At 42.1% G+C, this 19,841-nt stretch overlaps 2 protein-coding genes across 3 annotated transcripts in view; both read right to left on the bottom strand.

Moving 5' to 3' along the window:
- acad9 (acyl-CoA dehydrogenase family, member 9) overlaps positions 1-14,653 on the bottom strand; it is a 24,229-nt gene extending 9,576 nt beyond the window's left edge. For both annotated transcript variants that reach the window (XR_002168118.1, XM_019868736.1), the window contains exons 1-12: positions 14,400-14,653; positions 14,092-14,185; positions 12,002-12,103; positions 10,188-10,294; positions 9,962-10,062; positions 7,863-7,941; positions 7,618-7,789; positions 7,444-7,517; positions 7,283-7,358; positions 5,535-5,605; positions 5,329-5,448; positions 2,759-2,887 (exon numbers count right to left, since the gene is read on the bottom strand). Coding sequence is in view for 1 of the 2 variants with exons in the window: in XM_019868736.1 (XP_019724295.1) it covers positions 2,759-2,887; positions 5,329-5,448; positions 5,535-5,605; positions 7,283-7,358; positions 7,444-7,517; positions 7,618-7,789; positions 7,863-7,941; positions 9,962-10,062; positions 10,188-10,294; positions 12,002-12,103; positions 14,092-14,185; positions 14,400-14,573 (1,299 nt within the window). In the remaining variant the exon portion in view is untranslated. The remainder of the gene's footprint in view (positions 1-2,758; positions 2,888-5,328; positions 5,449-5,534; positions 5,606-7,282; positions 7,359-7,443; positions 7,518-7,617; positions 7,790-7,862; positions 7,942-9,961; positions 10,063-10,187; positions 10,295-12,001; positions 12,104-14,091; positions 14,186-14,399) is intronic.
- A 2,726-nt stretch (positions 14,654-17,379) lies between these two features.
- nucks1a (nuclear casein kinase and cyclin-dependent kinase substrate 1a) overlaps positions 17,380-19,841 on the bottom strand; it is a gene marked incomplete at its 5' end in the record, with an annotated part of 47,038 nt that continues 44,576 nt past the window's right edge. The window contains one exon of the mRNA XM_019868734.1: positions 17,380-18,199. Coding sequence (XP_019724293.1) covers positions 17,937-18,199 — 263 coding nt within the window. The remainder of the gene's footprint in view (positions 18,200-19,841) is intronic.

Raw genomic sequence — 19,841 nt, 5'->3', positions numbered from 1 at the left:
GGGCCGAGTAAAAACCGAGGGCGGAGGAGGACGGCGGAGGAGGACGGTGGAGGCGGCGGCGCGCCCCGGCCCCCAGAGTCCGGAGCGGGGAGAAAACTAAATCGGCGGCGCAGCGGCGGGTTCAATGTCTTCTTGTTTTATGGTTATTTTGTTCAAATTTTTGATGGGGAAAAAAAATGATTAAACAAAAAAAACTTTGTCCGACCTACCGACCCTATGCTAAAATTTATTGTTACCGGAAACACACTATCTTTTTTGTTTGGCCTAATCTTGGCATAGACGATTGATGGTGCGGAGGTGGAGGTGGATTGGCCTAATCTTGGCATAGACGATTCGATGGTGCGGAGGTGGAGGCTCCGCCAAGAAGAACTGAGCCAGTGTAAAAAGACAACCAAAGGTTTTAAAGGTGGGCCGTCGTGGTGTTATAGATTCATGAAATGGAAACCTGCCTATTAGTGACAGGTTTCCATTAGACAACAGGTATTAGTGACTCAGCTGCTGACACAACGCACAACGTTGTGTCAGCAGCTCCCTCCCAATTACGAGGACAAACTTGCTTCGTTCCGCACATTCACACAAACAAAGATAGCGGAGAATTCCATCAGCCCAGATGAAATAATAAATATGGATGAAGACCCTCTGACATTTGATTTGCCCCTCACTCGGACTGTAAATAAAAAAGGTGACTTCCCCCGTCATACTGAAAACAAGCGGCCACGAGAGAACACATTTTACCTGTGTTTTGAGCCGCGCAGCATCGGGCCTAAAGCTGCCAAGATGATCATTTTTAAGCGGCTGAGTATAGAGAGAATTTCATATATATTTTCCCATTTATATGATTTGCATTATTCTATTTAAAGCCTAGTGGGCTGCAGTATTTCTCCTCGTAATTACACAAATGCGCATCAAGATCTCTCTTTGTCTGGCCTCTTATGTGTTTCAGCGTAATTTCGTTGTGCAAATGCATTGATCATGCTCATAAAAATATGGAGATTATTTTAACCTTAAGAAATGTTGCGTTTTTTTTCTGCGGGGGTTCAGCGGGGGACCGCGACAGCGGCCTAACAAAGGAGGCTCCCGCGGCAGGGACGCAGAAGCAAACCCCCGCCTACTCATTGGCCAGCGGTTTATAGTACGGTGCGGCGCATATAATTACAAAATTGATTTTTCTTCATAAATCTGAGCATGCGGCTCTTAATCAGGTGCAGTCTGTAGCCCGGAATTTACAGTAGTTTTTTGAGTTTTTTTGCAGTTTTATTTTGTATTTTTTGAAAGCAGCTACATTCATTATCTGATTTGCTTATCCTCACGAGGGTCATGGGTATGCTGGAGCCTATCCCAGCTGTCTTCAGGCAGTAGGCGGCTAACCTGTGCTCCCCGAAAATAGCTTCGTTGTTACTTGAAATCAAATTCGGTTCATTTGTTAATGAATAAATGTGTTACATTCAAATCACACTTCTTGTTTTATTCCCTGTAACTTCCTTGCGGCATTGCAAAGGTCGCTAAACATTGACAAAAATGCTTGAGAATATTTCTCTTGTTTAGTTAACACATTCAAACCTGCAAAGGGACAACAGATAGAAACTAGTAAATGGCTGTAATCAGGCATATTACATGTAAATGTTCACTCAACGTAAACTGTCAACGCACCAACGGCAAAAGTCATCTCGGTCTTGTTGCGGCGTGGCTTTCAACAATCCGTCAAATGTCAGAATGTGAAAGCGGCCTCGGGTGCAAAAAAAAGGGCATCGGTCCACTGCCCGAGAGACCTGGGCTAAATCATCTTGCGGTCTCATATGAAGCCCCGATCCCAATGAGGGGCCAATGTTTGCGAGTGTTGACAAAGGAAGCAAAATGCACTTATATGTCAGGGTTCGTCATTGTTTGTTCACAGTCACAAACATTTCGGAACTATTCAAGACATTCACCAACAATTTTGATGTTTTTTCTGTATTGTCATGTTCAAAATTTCCTTGTGATAAGCAAAGTAGAGGCGGATGAATGTCTGGCTAACGTCTGGAGGTTGTTTGGCGAACGTTTGCGACCCTGAACGAATACTGATGAGAACACATTTGCTGCCCTGGAAAACACTCACAAACAATCACGCCTCAGTGGGACAGGGGCTTTACAAGTCAGAGGCGGGCAATACATTTTTCGATGCTGCCATGCGAAAAATTGAAAACGGTGGCCAAGGGCCACACCAACATGCGAACAGAATTGTGTGAACTGCAAATGTAATGTTTTTTGTTGGCTTGTTTTTCTTGAAAGCACTAAAGTGCTCCCAAACTTTTGAACGGTCGTACACACACTGTATATCAGTGGCGTTCCAACAAGACCTTCTCTGAAGGCACAAACACTATCAGAAAAAAAACCCTAAATTTACAACTTAAATGAAATGGGAAAAATTCTTTCCGACAGTCTTTTATCTTCATAGGTTATTTAAAATTATTTAAATAGACATATTGCTCCATCTTGTGATTGGATCGTTGATCAGTTAGTGTTTTCTAACCTTGCTGATCCGCTCAGCCATCAACCTCAAAAATCCTTAATGTGTAAAGCCGAATTTTTTTTTTTTTGTGATTTCAATCATCTTTGTAAATCAGATCTAAATCATTCTTGGTTGAACAGTCACAGTACAGAACAAGAACATCGCTAAAGAGATGGTTGTAGCTTGATCAGTCTGAGCATGGACATTATCATCACCGTCACAACTTAGTTTTTCTTAAGTGGGTATTACACACAAAAATAATGATGTTACCTCAAAGATGGGAAGGATACGACAGTCTCTGACGTAACGCTCATATGGGTAGTTCTTTGTATAACCCAGACCTCCAAGAACCTGAAGAGCTTCGCTGACACAAATCCAGCCTCCCTCTGAGCTGAACACCTTGAGAGCAGAAACAGATTACATCATGAGAAATGTTTGGTGTTTTCATGTCAAATAAACAACAAAAACAAGAACAAAGTCCATTATCCCTGTTATGTTTGAATGTATTGCATGTTTTAAATGTGAACATTTGTATTCTAATTCAGTGATTCTTTCATGTTTCTCTTGTTATATGTTGTCTTGAGAGGGAAGAAATTTCATCTGTGCTGTATGTGCAACATACAACAGCACCAGAGGCGATTGCTCTGAGACTGCAAGGGAAGCTCAGCTTCCCCTAAAATGTCAAAAAATAAGTGATGAAATACTGTATATGTGTGTACACACAATTGTGTGTACATGTCATTTTTGTGGCAATAAAAATATTTTGGAGGAAAAAAATATCTATAAAGCAGCATTCAAGTGCCCTTGGTTGTCTGTTGATCGCTATTTATTGTTTTATTTGTTTATATTTATACATTTATGTCTGTTTTTATGCAGTTCGGTTTCACTGCCCTTATTTTTAGCTGTGTGTGTTTTCAATGCACTGCATGTTTGCACTGTGGTTGAGAGGAAATACATTTCATCTGTGCGGTGTGTTGTACATAGAACATATTTGACAGTAAAGCTGACTTGACTTGACTTTTATTGTGTTGATTTGAAGTTAGCTTTATTTAGTCTCGGTTAATTTGCAGAAAAGCCACTGATACTGCATCAGAATATTCTATCACAATCGCTTTTATCATATCGAACTGTATCGTTCTAAACGAGTGATATATCGCTTTGTTTCTAATCGTCATGCCTTAAATAAATACATGTCCTATTGGTAGAACAAAAAACACGTATTACACCCCAAGTGGAGTGTGAACACTTCACTCCTGCCCTGAGGAGATTGGCAATAATGTTTCTGTCATTAATTGCTCTTGATACCTTTGGTCTGGCACTATCGAATGTTAAAAGGGGACATCTTGGGCAACGAGAAACGTGATAGGAGGAGCCAAGGTGAGGGCTAGGGACAGCATTTAATCCCCTACGTTGGCATGTCAACATGCTGGCTAAAACTTGTCAGAGTGCCGGCAATTTTACGTGGTTAAAATCACTTCGACCATGTATGATGCCTTTGGATGCGTGGACAGTAGGCAGATAATGGTGTCGTGAGATTCCTGCATGCAGCGCTCACAGCATTGTATACAGTGGTGAGGTAAATGGCTGTGAACTTGCAATGCAAGGTGCGTAGCAAATACTCTACTTGACAGAGTAATGGCTCCCTTTAAGTCTACTGTTTGTGTACCAACCTCTGTTGATGTAAATACACAGTCCACCCCCATATTTCTTCCTCCAACGTGAGTCACGGACGGCTCGAAAAAGCTGTAGTTCATCAATTTTGGAAGGCTGAGTTGGTTTCCGGCATTGAACTTCATCTCGCTACAGCCAGCCAACTTCAGACGAAGTAAGGTCATTTTTTTGTCCAGTGAGAGAACAGTGGCTTGAAAGAGCGATTAGGTCAGCTAGCGTTTGGGCAAGCCGGCCATATGGCACTTTTAACCTCCTTTTGTTTCTGCGAGCAATGCCTCCATTGCAGCCAACTCCCAATGTTGTGCAGAGAGTACTTTTCAACATCGATGAAATGGCTGCCATTGAACTCTCTCTAAATTGGTATAGTTAGCCCGTGCTATATATATCACACGGTATTAGCACTGTGATGGCAGTCGGCTTCGAAGTCATAATAAAGGGGCTTGATCCTGGGATCATGACATACTGCTGCACCGGTGGCACCGGCATCTTTTAATTGTAGAATTGAAGCAGGATCTTGGCTTGCATTGCAAACTGTTCAGTAGCTATTTCAGAGTAAGACTCAATCTCATTTCAGGCTGCCATTGAACTCTATCTAAATTGGTATAGTTAGCCCGTGCTATATATATCACACGGTATTAGCACTGTGATGGCAGTCGGCTTCGAAGTCATAATAAAGGGGCTTGATCCTGGGATCATGACATACTGCTGCACCGGTGGCATCTTTTAATTGTAGAATTGAAGCAGGAGCTTGGCTTACATTGCAAACTGTTCAGTGGCTATTTCAGAGTAAGACTCAAACTCATTTCAGGCTGCCATTGGTCTCCCTTGGTGATCATCTTCGATACAGGTTGAAATTTATGGGTGCAGCAAAGGTGTTTTGCAAACAGGTGGACTGATCTCATCTTAGCTATTTGCAGATGATGTGTTCCTGACAGTATCATCAGCTTCTGACTTTTGTTGCGGTCGGGCTAGAATCACTCTTGTATGTTCAAAGGCATTGTTTCTCAAAAAATGGTAAACTGTGCCTTGAGGCTTCGGAGCAAAGCTTTCATACTGGCTTTAGGGCAGACATACAGCTACGTTTTACAGCTGGCCTGTGAACACCTATGCGCTCTGCCCCTTAATAGATCGATTTAGCACAAGGCTTTACAAAGACAAATATGTCTTACCTTGACCACAGCAGCCTCTAAAGAACAATCTGGTAGCCCGGGTCTGTCCATCATTCCTGATGTCAGGTATGCCATGCTCTCCATCACAAAGGCATTGAGGGCCATGACTGCAAATTTCTCCTGGATTAACAAGGCAGATACGAAATAAATCTTGTTAGACCGGGCGGCAATGATCACTGACCTGTTTTTGGTGTTGGGGACTATACCTGTATCATACCAAATTCACTTAAGCGTTTGTTAAACTGCTTCCTTGTTGCAGCATATTCAGAGGTCAATTCTACAGGGAAAGATAGCATTCATTTTAATTTCTTTGAAACTTTATTAATGCCTTTAGTAAATACAGTGGTACCTCGACTTTCAAATGACCCATCTTACGACTTTTTAAAAGATACCAACCAGCAGGTGCTGGGACTTTCTTTTTTTCATCTTGAGTTTTAAAACTTGAGATAAGAGCAGTAAATAGTGGCAACAAACTTCACAAGATAGTGAAGAGGCCTTCAAAAAAGAGGCCAAGTCTGAGCTTTATGTTGTTTTGGACATCTCCAGGTTGATCTTAAATATAAAAAAAGTGTTACATGTGTATTTAACCGAATCACATAAACGAATGCCCACTAGATGAATGCTAACACAGAATGCAAAACACAATTGAACAAAACTAACATGCTGATGATGATGATAAAACTCTTTAATCCAGGGGTGTCAAACTCATTTTTGTCATGGGCCACGTTGGGGTTACGTCTTCCCTCGAAGGGCCGTGACGCCAGAAAGCGAATAAACGTTTCATCATCACATCGCATTATTACTTGTCCACAAAAAACTTGATGGCTTACTAGTTTCAGTCAGATGGCTTACTAGTTTCAGTCAACTATTTCTTTGTTGTTTGTTCAATTATTGCTCTAGTGAGTGTAAACAGGGGAACAAAATGATTGCAAATCTCATTATTACACATGACAATGTAGCACTTCGTTACAGATTTTAGCAAGCATCCTGGAAGTTGACACCCACAATTTGTTTCAGTGGGCCACATACAATGATGTGGCGGAATGAATCTGGTCCCCGGGCCTTGAGTTTGACACCTGTGCTTTAATCAATGGATGCTTGAGCACAGAGGGTATAGCAACACATCGACAGACAATATAAAAATACACATAACAATGTTCTTGATCCTCTGCAAAAAAATAAAAATAAAATACTGTACTACTACTACAGTACTACTATTACTGGATCTTACTAAGTAAATGGGCTTCACTTGTATTGAGATTTTCTACCTTTGAGGTACCCAAAGCATTTTAACACTGTCTCCCCAATCAACAATTGACGGGTGCAGGGTTGAAATCAACTTTGATTTCTTTTAAATGTTTTTAATTTCTCTGTTAATGTGTTGAAATATTGTCAGCGTACATTCTTGTAGGTTCTGTAAACTTTGTTTGTTTTTGAATGTTGCGAACTGCTGTGTTTGTAAATGCTTGACTGTCACGTGTCTTTGCTTGTGTGAAGCATACTGAGTTGCCTTGTGTAGGCAACGTGCTATATAAATAAAACTGCCTTAAAATTTGTTTGAAGATTTGAAACCTTTGTGTGTGATAGATAGGCAAACACAACAGAAATCAGGAGGGGGACAAATACTTTGTCACGGCACTGGAAGTAGCGTGTCAGCACACCATCAATGAGTCAAGCAGAGCACTCAACAAAGTCACACAACATTTCTAGATTTTGGAACTCGGTGCACATATGAGGCGTGCCGCATTATTAGATGCCCTGTCTGTTTTGGTTAAAAATTAAGACTCTTAAGTGCGTCTTATGGTCGTGAAAATACAGCAATGGCATTTCAATTGATTTTACCCGAGAAAGATGATTTAAGAGGTGAGTATTTTGAGATATGAGCGCTGTCAGACAACAATTTAATCTCATAAGTCAAGGTACCACTGTATATCCAATAAATTAGTAGTCATACCAATCAATTTTTTGATCATTCCGGCTGAAGAACTTCCCATGCTGAATCTTCCAGAGTTGAGTATATTCATGGCGATCTGTTCAAATATATAAATAAATAAATTTGGGAAAAGCGAAACATAAACCTCAACAAGACCTTTGACAAGGCAAGTAAAGGATTACCTTGAATCCGTCCCCTATTTCTCCAAGAACATTTTCCAGTGGCACAGGAACATTGTCAAATGACACTTCACAAGCTGAAAAAAGAAAAAAAAAACATCAAGGAAAAAAATGAATTACAAAGGACATTCGAATCCACTGGATCATGACCACAAAAAAGTACTTGAGCAGTCTTACTGTTCGAGCCCCTGATGCCAAGTTTGTCCTCAGGTTTTCCACTAACAATGCCTCCAAAAGCTCTCTCAACAATAAATGCAGAAATCTTGTCTTTCTTTATGCCATTTGAAACTACCTCGGTCTTTGCAAAGACAGTCATGATGTCAGCCATTCCACCGTTTGAAATCCAAATCTGATCAACAGACAGTGTCAATTAGAGAATGAACACATCAAATACATGCTGAGTAACACCTTTTTCTTTTTACCTTGGATCCACTGAGAAGGTATTGTTTTCCATCATTTGACAATGTTGCTCGCATCTGAATGGAGGCTGCATCACTTCCACTGAAAAGATCAAATTTAACCTTGCTGGAGCAAAACTGAGTGGAGGGTGAAATAACTACGTACTCAATAGACATGGGCTGATATTCGATTTTGACAGTATGCTAACAATTAGCAAATATAGAACAGTATCACAGTATTAAGATTAAAGCCTCTGAATTGTCTTTTTTTTTAAATATTTGTGGAAATAAAAAGCATTTTTTTGCACTGTAACATCCTTTTTATTTTCAAACAAAACAGAATATTTGGTACATTAAGAAACGTAATACTGCCCTATGGGGGGCACACGCCAGTGCAAACTGCAGGCCAGTCCCAAGCCCGGGTAAATGCAGAAGATTTGCGTCAGGAAGGGCATCTGGCTTAAATAAAACTTCGCCAAACAATTATGAGACTTCATCCTAATAATTTCATTTTTGGTGAACAGTGACTGACGATTGGCACCATTAAACTTCACAGCGCCGGTGGAAATTGACCTTCTGTGGGTTGAAGACGGACGACTGGTGGAATGCAGGTTTCAGAGACAAAAAGAGAACAGAAAAGCACAAAACCACAGACCTGAAAGAGGGGACTTTGATTGGTGGGACTATGACTAAGGAGTTGGGCGACATGATCGTGAGGAGAAAGGTAGTGAACAGTGCTGTGAAAATAATATTTGCCAATTTCCTGATTTCTGTGTTCTTTGCATATTTATGAAATACAAAGGTTTCAGTGCATCACATCAATTTTAATATCACACAGAGACTACTCACGGAAATACAAATGGAGTTTCTAATTGTCAATTTAATGTATTAAGGCACATAAAAAATCCAAAACAAGCTGTCCTTACGTGAAAAAGAAATTGCCCCCCCCTGTCAAATCACAAAGTAACTGACCAACGACAGTTTTGGGAAAGCTGAGTTCAATTTCACAGAGCAACACCCTGGCACCACATTTGTTGAATCAAGAAATCACAAAGAGAATCTGTCAGACAGAGCGAGGTAGGCTACAAGATCTCAAGAAAAAAAACGCACCATGCCACGATCCAAAGAAATCCAAGAAATTACAAAATAAGTTCCCAGAAGTGGTTGACCAGCTAAAAGTACTCCAAGAGTAGGACGACGACTCGTCCAGGAGATTGCAAAAGAACCGAGAACAACAGCAAAAGATCTCCAGACCTTGCTGGCCTCAGTTCAGATCAGTTTTCATGACTCTACCATAAGAAAGACACTAGCCAAAAATGACATCCATGGGAGAGTTCCCAGGCAAAAACCACTGCTGTCCAAAAAGAACACAAAGGCTCATGTCACATTTGCCAAAAGACATCTTGATGATTGTCAATGTTCTGGGCCGTTATGGCTGTTACTCATCATGGCGTGCACGTGCGGGTCGATTGCGGGAGGTTAGTTGACAGAAAAGTCGATCTTCATTTAAAAAAGGCTGGGCACCCCTGATCTAGGACAATGGCGCTGAAGTATAACCCCTTGTAAATGTGTAAATATTGGCCAAAATTGGATGTGCAAAAAAATCATAGCTAATTTCATGTGCATCTTATGACAGCGATTTTGATGTCTCGGGGTGCTACACATGCCTCCCAATTTTCCTCGCCCTCGGCCAAACATACCTGGATTGGATTTTGTTTTTCCACTGAAGGTGGACCATTTTCTTTGTAATTGTGCAAGACAACTTGAAAATATCAAGATTTTCATCCCAGATGAGAGGGCAAATGTTTTTTGCATGTGTAAGGCCCCAAAAATGCAAGAATAACAACAAAATAATTTTTTTAATAGGGAGCAATAAAGGGCCCATGCAGCTCTAGCAACATTGTGGTACAGACAGGTGTACATTGGAATTGGAATTTTTTTGAAAACAAAGTACATCACATTCATATTGTTCTTTGGGATCTTTTTGTGGGGAAAAATGTGCAAATGGAAGGGATTTTACAGTAATAATTTGAGAAGAGTGTGACGACTTGAGCTATGGATAGACTGACAGACAGACAGACAGATATAGTTGAGAATTGGAAACAAGGTTTAAAAGAGTTTACCTTCCAGGCTCCGTCAAACAAAAAGCTGCAATGTGTTCCCCTGAGGCTAATTTAGGCAGATACTTCTTCTTCTGGGATTCATTCCCCGCAATAAGTATACCCTAAAAGATAGAATGACTGTCAGAAGATCAAAGTGCGGGATATATGCTTTCCCATTTTCACTGGGATTCTACATAAATGAGGTGACAATGTCAACATGAGGCATATGACAACATTTAAATTTTACCTTCAGTCCAATTGCTTGATGTGCAGCGAGTGTCACTGCAATCGAGCCATCCAATGAGATAATTTCTGCTAATCGTGCATACATGGTATTGGATAAGCCAAGACCTCCTGAAAATGCAAACACAATTCAAATTCTCAGGAGCCTTATTATGTAAAAACAATCATGAACCTGAAATGTATGGTTGATTGTGGATGGATCCTTTTGAGGTACAGCACATAAACATAGCATGTATTTTGGAGCATATTATGTAGGCCAGGGGGTGGCCAACCAGTCAGAGACTAAGAGCCATTTTTTTTACGATGTTACTGCAAAGAGCCACATCATGCACATGGGCACACATAAGCGTCACTCCATCCCTTCTTCACACACACACACACACACACACACACACACACACACACACACACACACACACACACACACACACACACACCTACCTCTGCTCAGTCACATTTACTGTAAATGTCACACACCAACATGATAATGACGGAAATGGACTCCTATAGTACTAAGATCACAGGCCAGTCATTTTCAACAATGAATATTGTGTACAATGTCTCACACACCCAAACTCAGTTCAACCAAGTCCACAAACAAAAATATAAGAACATTTTTCTCTTACTACGCATGTTGCTTAGTGCCTTAGTGCAGGGACTTCTGGCATACCTTCTCTTGAACAATCTTCTTCAAATATGACTTGCATTCCTTTGCTGCCACTCGATGTAGGCACTGTCGGCATGCGAGCTGCAGCGGTTACTTACTATTCGGGTCAGCCTGCCATATAGGGCAAACTTTTTTGTCCGAAGATCGACTTTTGAAGCGACCAACCTTCCACGATCGACCCGATCGCGCACGTGCAAGCATAGACACACACGCACGTATGCGGGCGCCCAACCATGCATTCGCGCACAAATGCACGCATGCCATGATGAGCAACAGCCCGAACATGAATGAAACCGAAACACAAACACATAAATGCGGTAATTCGCTGACTAACTTCGCGATTAGCGCTTCGCGCCGTTGTTTGCGCCTGAATGGTGATTCAGTTGTTATCTGACTGGTTGCACTGTATGTCAATCAAATAAAGGGATTGACGATAGCCTGACAAAGTAAATTCTGTGTATTTTGCGCAGCTGTTTGAATGGCAGCAACACCGCCGAGGCGATTTCGACGCCTGTCATGTGAAAGCCCGGGAGCCGCATTCAACCAGCCAAAGAGCCGCATGCGGCTCGCCAGCCACGGGCCACCCCTAATCTTGTACAACTCTCTGGCTTTGGAGCCATGCTTTAAGTCACTCCACTTGGTGCAACAACTCTCCAAGGTTCGATCACTCCTGTTTAATCGCAGACAAATGGTGAGATCTACACTGACGCGGGTGTTAGTTTTGGAAATTGAAATTTACAGGGTGATTCCATAATTTTCCATAGAATTGAGTGATTCTATTGATTTTCTTTTACTTGGAATAAAAATGTAACTGTTAATGCTACTTTTTTATTGTTAATGACATCTAGTGTTTAAGTTATAAAGCTACCATTTGAAATGATTCCGTTTTGTCATGTCTGTGATTTGAATTTTTTCTACAAATTTAAACAACTGAATCATCATCCTCTTGAGACGGTGATTCCATATTTTTCCCAGGGATTGTAGTGTATGTAAACCTCTGACAACAACTACGCATTTATGCTTGTCTGCTATCTGAACACTGTTGATGTCCCAAGCCAACAACTCAAAGCAATTATTTTGGGGACTGTTGGTGACTCCAATGTATGGTTTAAGAAGATAAAGAATTTAGCATTAACCATTTTCCATCTTACCATATTGCTCAGGAATCTGGATTCCAAACAGTCCAAGCTCTTTCAAGCCATTCAACGTTTCTGTGGGGATTCTGGCTTCTTGGTCTATCTTTGTTGAGTCAACTAGAATGAAAGAAGATAAAGGATTGCATAATTAAGTTATAAAGTTGCATATATGACAACCTCTGTATATGTATCAGGGACAGTAAATCAAATTGTTGAAGCTTTGTCAGTGGAATTCTTTCCCATTCTTGTGTGATGCACAGCTTCAGCTGTTCACCAGTCCAGGGTCTCCATTGTAGCATTTTACGCTTCATAATGCGCCGCACATTTTCAATGAGAGATAGGTCTGGACTGCAGACGGGCCAGTCTAGAACTCACAGTCTTTTACTACAAAGCCCTGCTGTTGTAACACATGCAGAAGCTGGTTTGGCATTATCTTGTAGCAGGGGCATCCATGAAAGAGATGTTGCTTGGATGGTAGCGTATGTTTCTCCAAAGCCTGTATGTACATTTCAGCATGGGTGATGCCTTCACAGACGTGTAAGTTTCCCATGCCATTGGCACGAACACAGCCCCACACCATCACAGATACTGGCATTTGACCTTTGTGTTAATAACAATCCGCATGTTTTTTTTTCCCCTCTTGGCCCAGAGGACATGACGTCCACAATTTACAAAAACAAATTTAGACGTGGACTCGTCAGACCACATTTTTCCACTTTGCATCACTCCATCTTAGATGAGCTCAGGCCTAGAGAAGCCGGCAGCATTTCTGGGAGATATTGATAAAATTCGCTTTGCAGAGTAGAGTATTGCGGTTGCACTTACGAATGTAGTGCCAAACTCTATTTCCTGACATTATTTTCTGAAGTGCTCTTGAGCCCATGTGGTGATATCCTTTACATATTGCTGTCTTTTGTTGATGCAGTGCCGAATTCAATGTTGGTTTTGCAGTGATTTTTCCAGATTCTCTGAACCTTTTCATGACATTATGGACCATAGATGATCATCACTATAGTAGCTCATGTGTACCGTTTTAAAATGCTTCTCCAGATTCCCATTCTTTGCCAGTGCCAAATTGCAGATGAAACAAACTTTGAATGAGTGTAATAGTAAAAAGAAAAAAAAAAAAAGCTATATTGCAACAGCTCTGATTGCAAGCTGCAATTGCAGACTGCTGACCGCTAACAACTTCCAGTGATGCAGGTAATGCCCCACAGTAGGTTAAAGGCAACCTGCTTTTCTTATTGTAGTTTTTTCACTAAACTGAAAATAATAGGACCCTTAGGGTGCAGTGTACATTGACACAAACATATATAATATTAATAACACGGACAGGGTCAGACAAATCTTTTTTTTTCCCATTTCCCCCTCCACCCTTCACGAACGACCCGGTACCATTCCGTGGGCTACTGGTCAATCATGATCGACTGGTTGCGCACCTCTGTTCTAGGACAAGGGTGCAAAAATCAAAACCCCTGTACATGTGGAAAAATGAGCCAAAACTGGACATTCAAAAATTCATAGCTTATTTCCTCTCCATTTTAGACTACAGCTCCAATGGACTTATATTTATGTCTGAACCCGTGACGCGAAAGAATGAAGCGCTTACAGGGATCAACCCACGCATGTACAATAAGGTACAATGTGAATTTGTACCTGTTGGTCTCCCGCGGGGTGGCCCGGTCGACCTCACAGTGCAGAGGTCATGGGTTCGATCCTGGCTCCGGCCTTGCTGTGTGGAGTTTGCATGTTCTCCCTTGCGTGGGTTTTCTCCGGGTCCTCCGGTTTCCTCCCACATTCCAAAAACATGCATGGCAAGCTAATCAGCCTCTAAATTGTCCCTAGGTGCGAGTGTCAGTGCGGATGGTTGTTCATCTCTGTGTGCCCTGCGATTGGCTGGCAACAGGTTCAGGGTGTCTGCCGCCTACTACCCGAAGACAGATGGTATAGGCTCCAGCATCCCCGCGACCCTTGTGCGGATAAAGCAGCTCGGACAATGGATAGATGGATGGATGGACTCCCACAATTCACGGCAAAACACTAGGTGGCGAGTTGCTGATCACGGCAAAATAACCAGTGTGTATGATTAATCACTGTCCCCTCACCTTCCTCATTGAAGAATTTTTCCACGGGAGCCACAAGCTGGTTGATCTCCTCCAATTCTTCTATTCCAATTTCTGGAAAGGGAAATACTTCAGCCTGAAGGAGAGAAACTGAGTGAGTTCTCAATACAGTATTCATAAAGTATTCATAAGTTAATAGCAGGTAGTTTAAGTTGCTCATCTCTGTTATGAGTAAGGAATTTCGCAGACTATGAGGGGAAATAATTACAGAGGGCAATTTAAACGTTTGCATTCTTTCAAACAAAATCATTTGGATCAATTTTCAGACGTTCAGATATTGTTGATATTACCTCGTTAACTTGACCGAGGAACAAGTCTTTGACATACGCGAGATTTCTTGAATAAGTTTTAATTGATCTCTGCTGTGGAAAACAACAAACATATTTTGGCCTTATACAGCGCAGCAGCTGCTTTCGGATCTGAAAATAGTTGGAGAGGACAAGTATTCTACTGATACTCATCATTGGCTGGGCGTATAAACCCGCTGCAAACTGCTAAGAGCGATGACTGAACACAATGTCAAAGGATCACACATATTATGGGCACATCTCATTTCGGTTTACCCCTCCGTCCTCTGTTTAAATCTTAGCTCCTCCCCCAGACACCGAGGAGCAGGTTCGGGAATAAACCCAGAACGCGCACTGCTCCACTCCAACCATTCGGTTATTCAAAGTGCCAGGGAGCGCTCTTGCCACTTCGACTGGGAACACGGTGCGCCTGTTGTCAGGTTGTACAAGTGGAAACAGTTAAAGCACGAGCTACTGAAATCGATGCATTTGAAAATCAACGGGAGGAGAGCGCGCTTTGCCTCGCAGAACACAGACTGTTTCAAAGTGGTGCACAGGCGTCACGGTCAATTTCCGAACGCGCCCTAGATTTCGTATAAACGTTGAGACTGAAATACAGGAAGTGAACGCAGCGCAGAGTCGCCATCTTGAACCAGGAGTCTCATAATCATTCCACTCTTCCACTTTTATTTCGACTGAGACTATCGATATATTCCAATACTTTCACTGCATACTAAGCCCCTGTCTCTCTCTCATACACACACGCACACACTAACTGTTTCGATCACATCGACACGTGGGCTTTTAGAAGACATCAGTGGCTCGCACTGATTTATAACCACATTGGGCTCATCTCATGTCTGTTGATTTCTGTCAACGCTCGAGTTCCCAGATTCATTGAACTCAACCCGGAAGTTGTTCTCGCGCTGCTATGTGTCTCCGTCCGTCCGTGGTCTACTTAGGACGAAGAAGAGATGAGATGAGCCCGAGCATTCTTCCTAACGTCATAAAATGGAGACGGTGAATGACGATGACGTCATAAAACTAGTCAGGAACACTAAATATACTGAAACAAATGGCAGCGGAGACAAACAAATCTAAGAAACCAAAATAACTATACTACAAAACATTTCAGGACGAGAATACGAATATAGAATCTTATTTCCTTTCATAGTGGTGGATTTTTCAATAATCTTAATATATCGTTCGACTTTTATACAAACACAAAAAGTAGGTCTCTGATTAATATATCGGCATTTATGTACAGGCCATTTAGCCAAAAATCTAAGAATAAAAATATAAAATATTTTATTATGCACAGTCCATCCCTTCATACACTTTCTGATCAGCTTTATCCTCACAAGGGTTTTGAACAGGTTGCCAGCCAATCGCAGAGCACACATTGACGAATAATTTATGCAGTCATTGAAGCAAGCTGTTTATGTTTCCACCCCTATAACGTTCACATTTCAAAGTCCTGATCCCATGAAATTAATTTTCTATTTGACGATTTTGCTTACAACAATCACCTATATAGCGTGAACTTCACCAGTTTTCCCACAAAATAATGAAAAGGCCTTCGTTACAATGAACCGTGGGAAGCTAATTGCCACCGCGAACTTGCTTATAAACAAAATGTACAGCACGAAATTCCCCTCGACTGCTTAGCAATGCGACTGATCGACTCGTACATAGTTGTACTTCTGGAGGCATGGCGCACATGGTCTTAAAACATGTCTGGTAAACAGAAGCAAATCTCACCGTCCGTGAAGGCTGAAATTTTCTCTGACTTTCAATTTGTAGTCTCCCAGACGAAGCTCAGCCAATACTACGAATTGGCAAAGTCACCGATTTCGACAATCGTCCGTAGGAGCAACAAAATCATGGCAGAGTTCGAGGCCAACAGATTGAAAGATGATCGTAAACGGCTTTGGGGCGCAACACATCCTGAACTGGAGAAGGCACTTTTCGTTTGCTGACTGAATGTTTTCAGAGATAAAGTAGGACCGCAACAGTTGTTTGTTGCATGTCTAATAAAATCATTTTTCCTTCAAACTGTATGCACATATTTATGATTGACATGTTTACAGCGGGCGGCCTGGTAGTCCAGTGGTTAGCACGTAGACTTTACAATGCAGAGGTACGGGGTTCAATTCCAGCTTCGGCATCCCTGTGTGGAGTTTGCATGTTCTCCCTGGGCCTGCGTGGGTTTTCTCCAGGTACTCCGGTTTCCTCCCACATTCCAAAAACATGCATGGCAGGCTGATTGAACACTCAAAATTGTCCCTAGGTGTGAGTGCGGGCGTGGATGGTTGTTCGTCTGTGTGCCCTGCGATTGGCTGGCGTTCGATTCAGGGTGTCCCATGCCCGAAGACGTCTGGGATAGGCTCCAGCACGCAACGTACAGATTCGTTATGTCTCTTGAGGTACGTTCTAACGAGATTCGACTGTACTTGTTTGTTGAGGCTGAATGTACGTTTGAACCTGGAAGCTGGAAAGAAATTACCCACACGTGGATAACTAAAGTTGCCTGAATCAATGTTGACAGTTTCCTCTATCTTCTATTTTAATCGCATTCAAAGTAAATGTAAACAAAGTGAAAGACCTGGAAGGCAAGTAGGACCACTTGTTAGAATGGACAGAACAGATTTTCTTTAAAATCAAGATACATTTTATTTTGTTTTTTAAAAAACAAACATTACAAAAAAAAAATATAGAACTAATACAATGAACAAAAAAGATAAACCAAAAATTTGAGGAAGAAATAAATGCATTTCTTAAAAAAACAAACAAAAAAAAACATTTAGGTGGTGACTGCCTGGTACAAATGATTAAATGGCTACAGCGAGAATGCAAATTTTGTGCATGGTTAGAAATCTTGAAGCAGAAGAAACCAAAATGGAAGCCAACAGGATAAAATTTGGACCTTCTCTGAACAACGCACGCTGGCTTATCAAACGTAATTGTCTTTTGTAGTTGACACAGCAGACCTATCACAGTGATCTATGAAGTACATTCAACCAAATGGATAATTTCCAAAATTGCAAGCTTCAGTTTGGCTTTATTCTCTGGGTTTACTGCTCCACCCATAAAGCAGAACATAAGAATAAAACCGCTTAACCAGGAAAACATTTGCGATTTCTTAATGTAGCAAAACGGTGACATGAAAACAAATCATTTGCGTAAAATGTATGCAAATCATTCACTGCACAAGCTAAATTTAGTGTACTGTTTGTTTACACAGGACGGATTCTCTTAGTGAACCAGAAACAAATGCCAGCAGACTTGACTTGCTTCAGAAGTGTCATAGAATCTCTTCTTAGTCGACGATGGAGAAGTCAGGGTTGGCTGGGGTCAAAAGAACGAACGGGTGAAGCAGAGGGTGATATCAGATGATCATTATGGGTAGGCTGTGATCCATCCTCACGGTGAGCGAGAGAGAAAAAAAAAAAAGACAAGCACATCTAGTCCAAACCATGTAGCCAGGCCACCACAAGGACAAAAAACAAAATTAAACATGGACACTTAATGGGGAATGATCTAGTCTTCCCCAGAGGGCGCTTCCTCTTCTGAGCCACCCTCCTCCTCTTCCTCATTCTCCTCCTCCTCCTCCTCTCCAGCACCCTTCTTTGTCATCTTGGGGGCAGGGGAGATATCTTTCTTCTCAGCTTCCCCCTCCTCCTCCTCCTCCTCCTCCAAGGGACTCTCAGGATCATCCTCTTCCTCCTCTTTGGGTGAACTCTTTTCCAGAGCCTTGGTGCTGGTGTGGCCTTTCCCCTTATCTTTCATGGGGCTGGGGTTTACTAGAGAGGCGGAGGGGAGAACAATCAAAATTAATTCTCTGTGCACGATTTGTAAAATTACTGTACAGACGCTCCCCGACTTACGAACATTCGAGTTACGAACAACGGTACATACGAACATTTTTGCGGGTACGTCGAAAAATGTTCGGACAGAGATGCTGCAAGATTTTGTATTGCGTGCCTTTTTCCGAGTAATGCTTCTTTCCGCCGCTAATACCGACGTGAGGCGCTGTGAGAGGAGGAGGAGGAGGAGGAGGAAACGCCTGTCCCCATGAAGAAATTCAAGACGGAACTCTTGGCCGAGGGGTTTTCACTCATAAAACCATCGCACTCTTCAAGCAGCAAGACCCAAATATTGAACGTTGCACAAAGGTTGCAAATCAAATGAATGATGCCATACAGTGCTACTGCATCATTTATGATGAGAAAAAAAGAAAACTGTGCAATCGTCGTTAGATCGCTTCTTTCGGCCAGTTTCTACTACACCCTCCAAGGAAGATACTCGTCAACCCTCATCTTCTTCTCCTGGACCCTCAACTTCTTCCTTCATTGATGTTACGGAGGAGGAAGTAACTCTTGAAGCCCATTCCAGCGACGACGAAGACCCTCTCGGCCCCATGATATAAAATCCTCCTCTTCCTTCTCCTCCCCCTCCATCATCTCCTTAAGCCTTCGAGTACATCTTCCAAAAGTAAGTTAAACTTCATTTTATTATACTTATATAAACCTTAAACATACTTATATAAGCCTTAAACATACATTCCATACAAAATATAGCACTGAAGCAACTTACGAACGAATTCACCTTACGAACGATCGTTCGGAACGTATCTCGTTCGTAAGTTGGGGAGCGTCTGTATTGCCCAGAGATGGGTTTTGGAACTGTTTTCTTGGGCGTATGAATACATTTATGGCCTTTCAATACAGACAGTTTTGGATCTGCATTGTTTCCCCACTGATACAGCGTTGTATGACCCTGAATCAGATCATTTCTTTTTTTCAAGATAATCCACCCCGCTAACTTGGAGTCTATGAGAGTTTACATTGTGACCAAAATAAAAAGGCAAGGCAGTTTTATTTATACAGCACATTTCATACACAAGGGTACTCAACGTGCTGCACACAAACAAAGACAACACCTGTTTGCCATGGGTGGCCCTGCCAGGGCCATCAAGCCCCAGACAATTTACCTCCAGGATCATTGGGACACACAAACCACTCTACCACGCGAAGGTGATGGCTAATGGAGGGTCCTTTTATATTGTCACTAACTAAATTTAAGGGTGTCTTTGTCTCAAAAGTTGTGTAAAAATGTCAGGGATGTGTTCCTCGAGCCGGTCCTTGGCCTCGAGGACCGGCTCGAGGACCGAAGGTCGGTCCTTGGTCCTTGGCCTTGGCCTTGAGAGTCAATTCCTTGGCCTTGGCCTCGGCCTTGGGAGTCAAGTCCTTGGCCTTGGCCTTGGCCTCGGGTTGCCGGTCCTCGGACTCAATGAGGGATTAGAGCCTCGATGTCCACAGGTATAAAGTGGGACCGAGGTTCGCAAAAACCACGAAGGAATCAAATAAATTCCATCCAGTGAAACGCATATTGATGGATTAAGCTGGCGCTTTAAAAGGGGCGGGTCTGCCACTGACAGGCGAC

This window comes from Hippocampus comes, unplaced genomic scaffold (assembly GCF_001891065.2).
Source record: "Hippocampus comes isolate QL1 unplaced genomic scaffold, H_comes_QL1_v1.1 scaffold297, whole genome shotgun sequence".
NCBI classification, from domain to species: Eukaryota; Metazoa; Chordata; class Actinopteri; order Syngnathiformes; family Syngnathidae; genus Hippocampus; species Hippocampus comes.
Note: the sequence above shows the minus strand (reverse complement) of the source record. Positions and strands in the feature narration are given on the sequence as shown.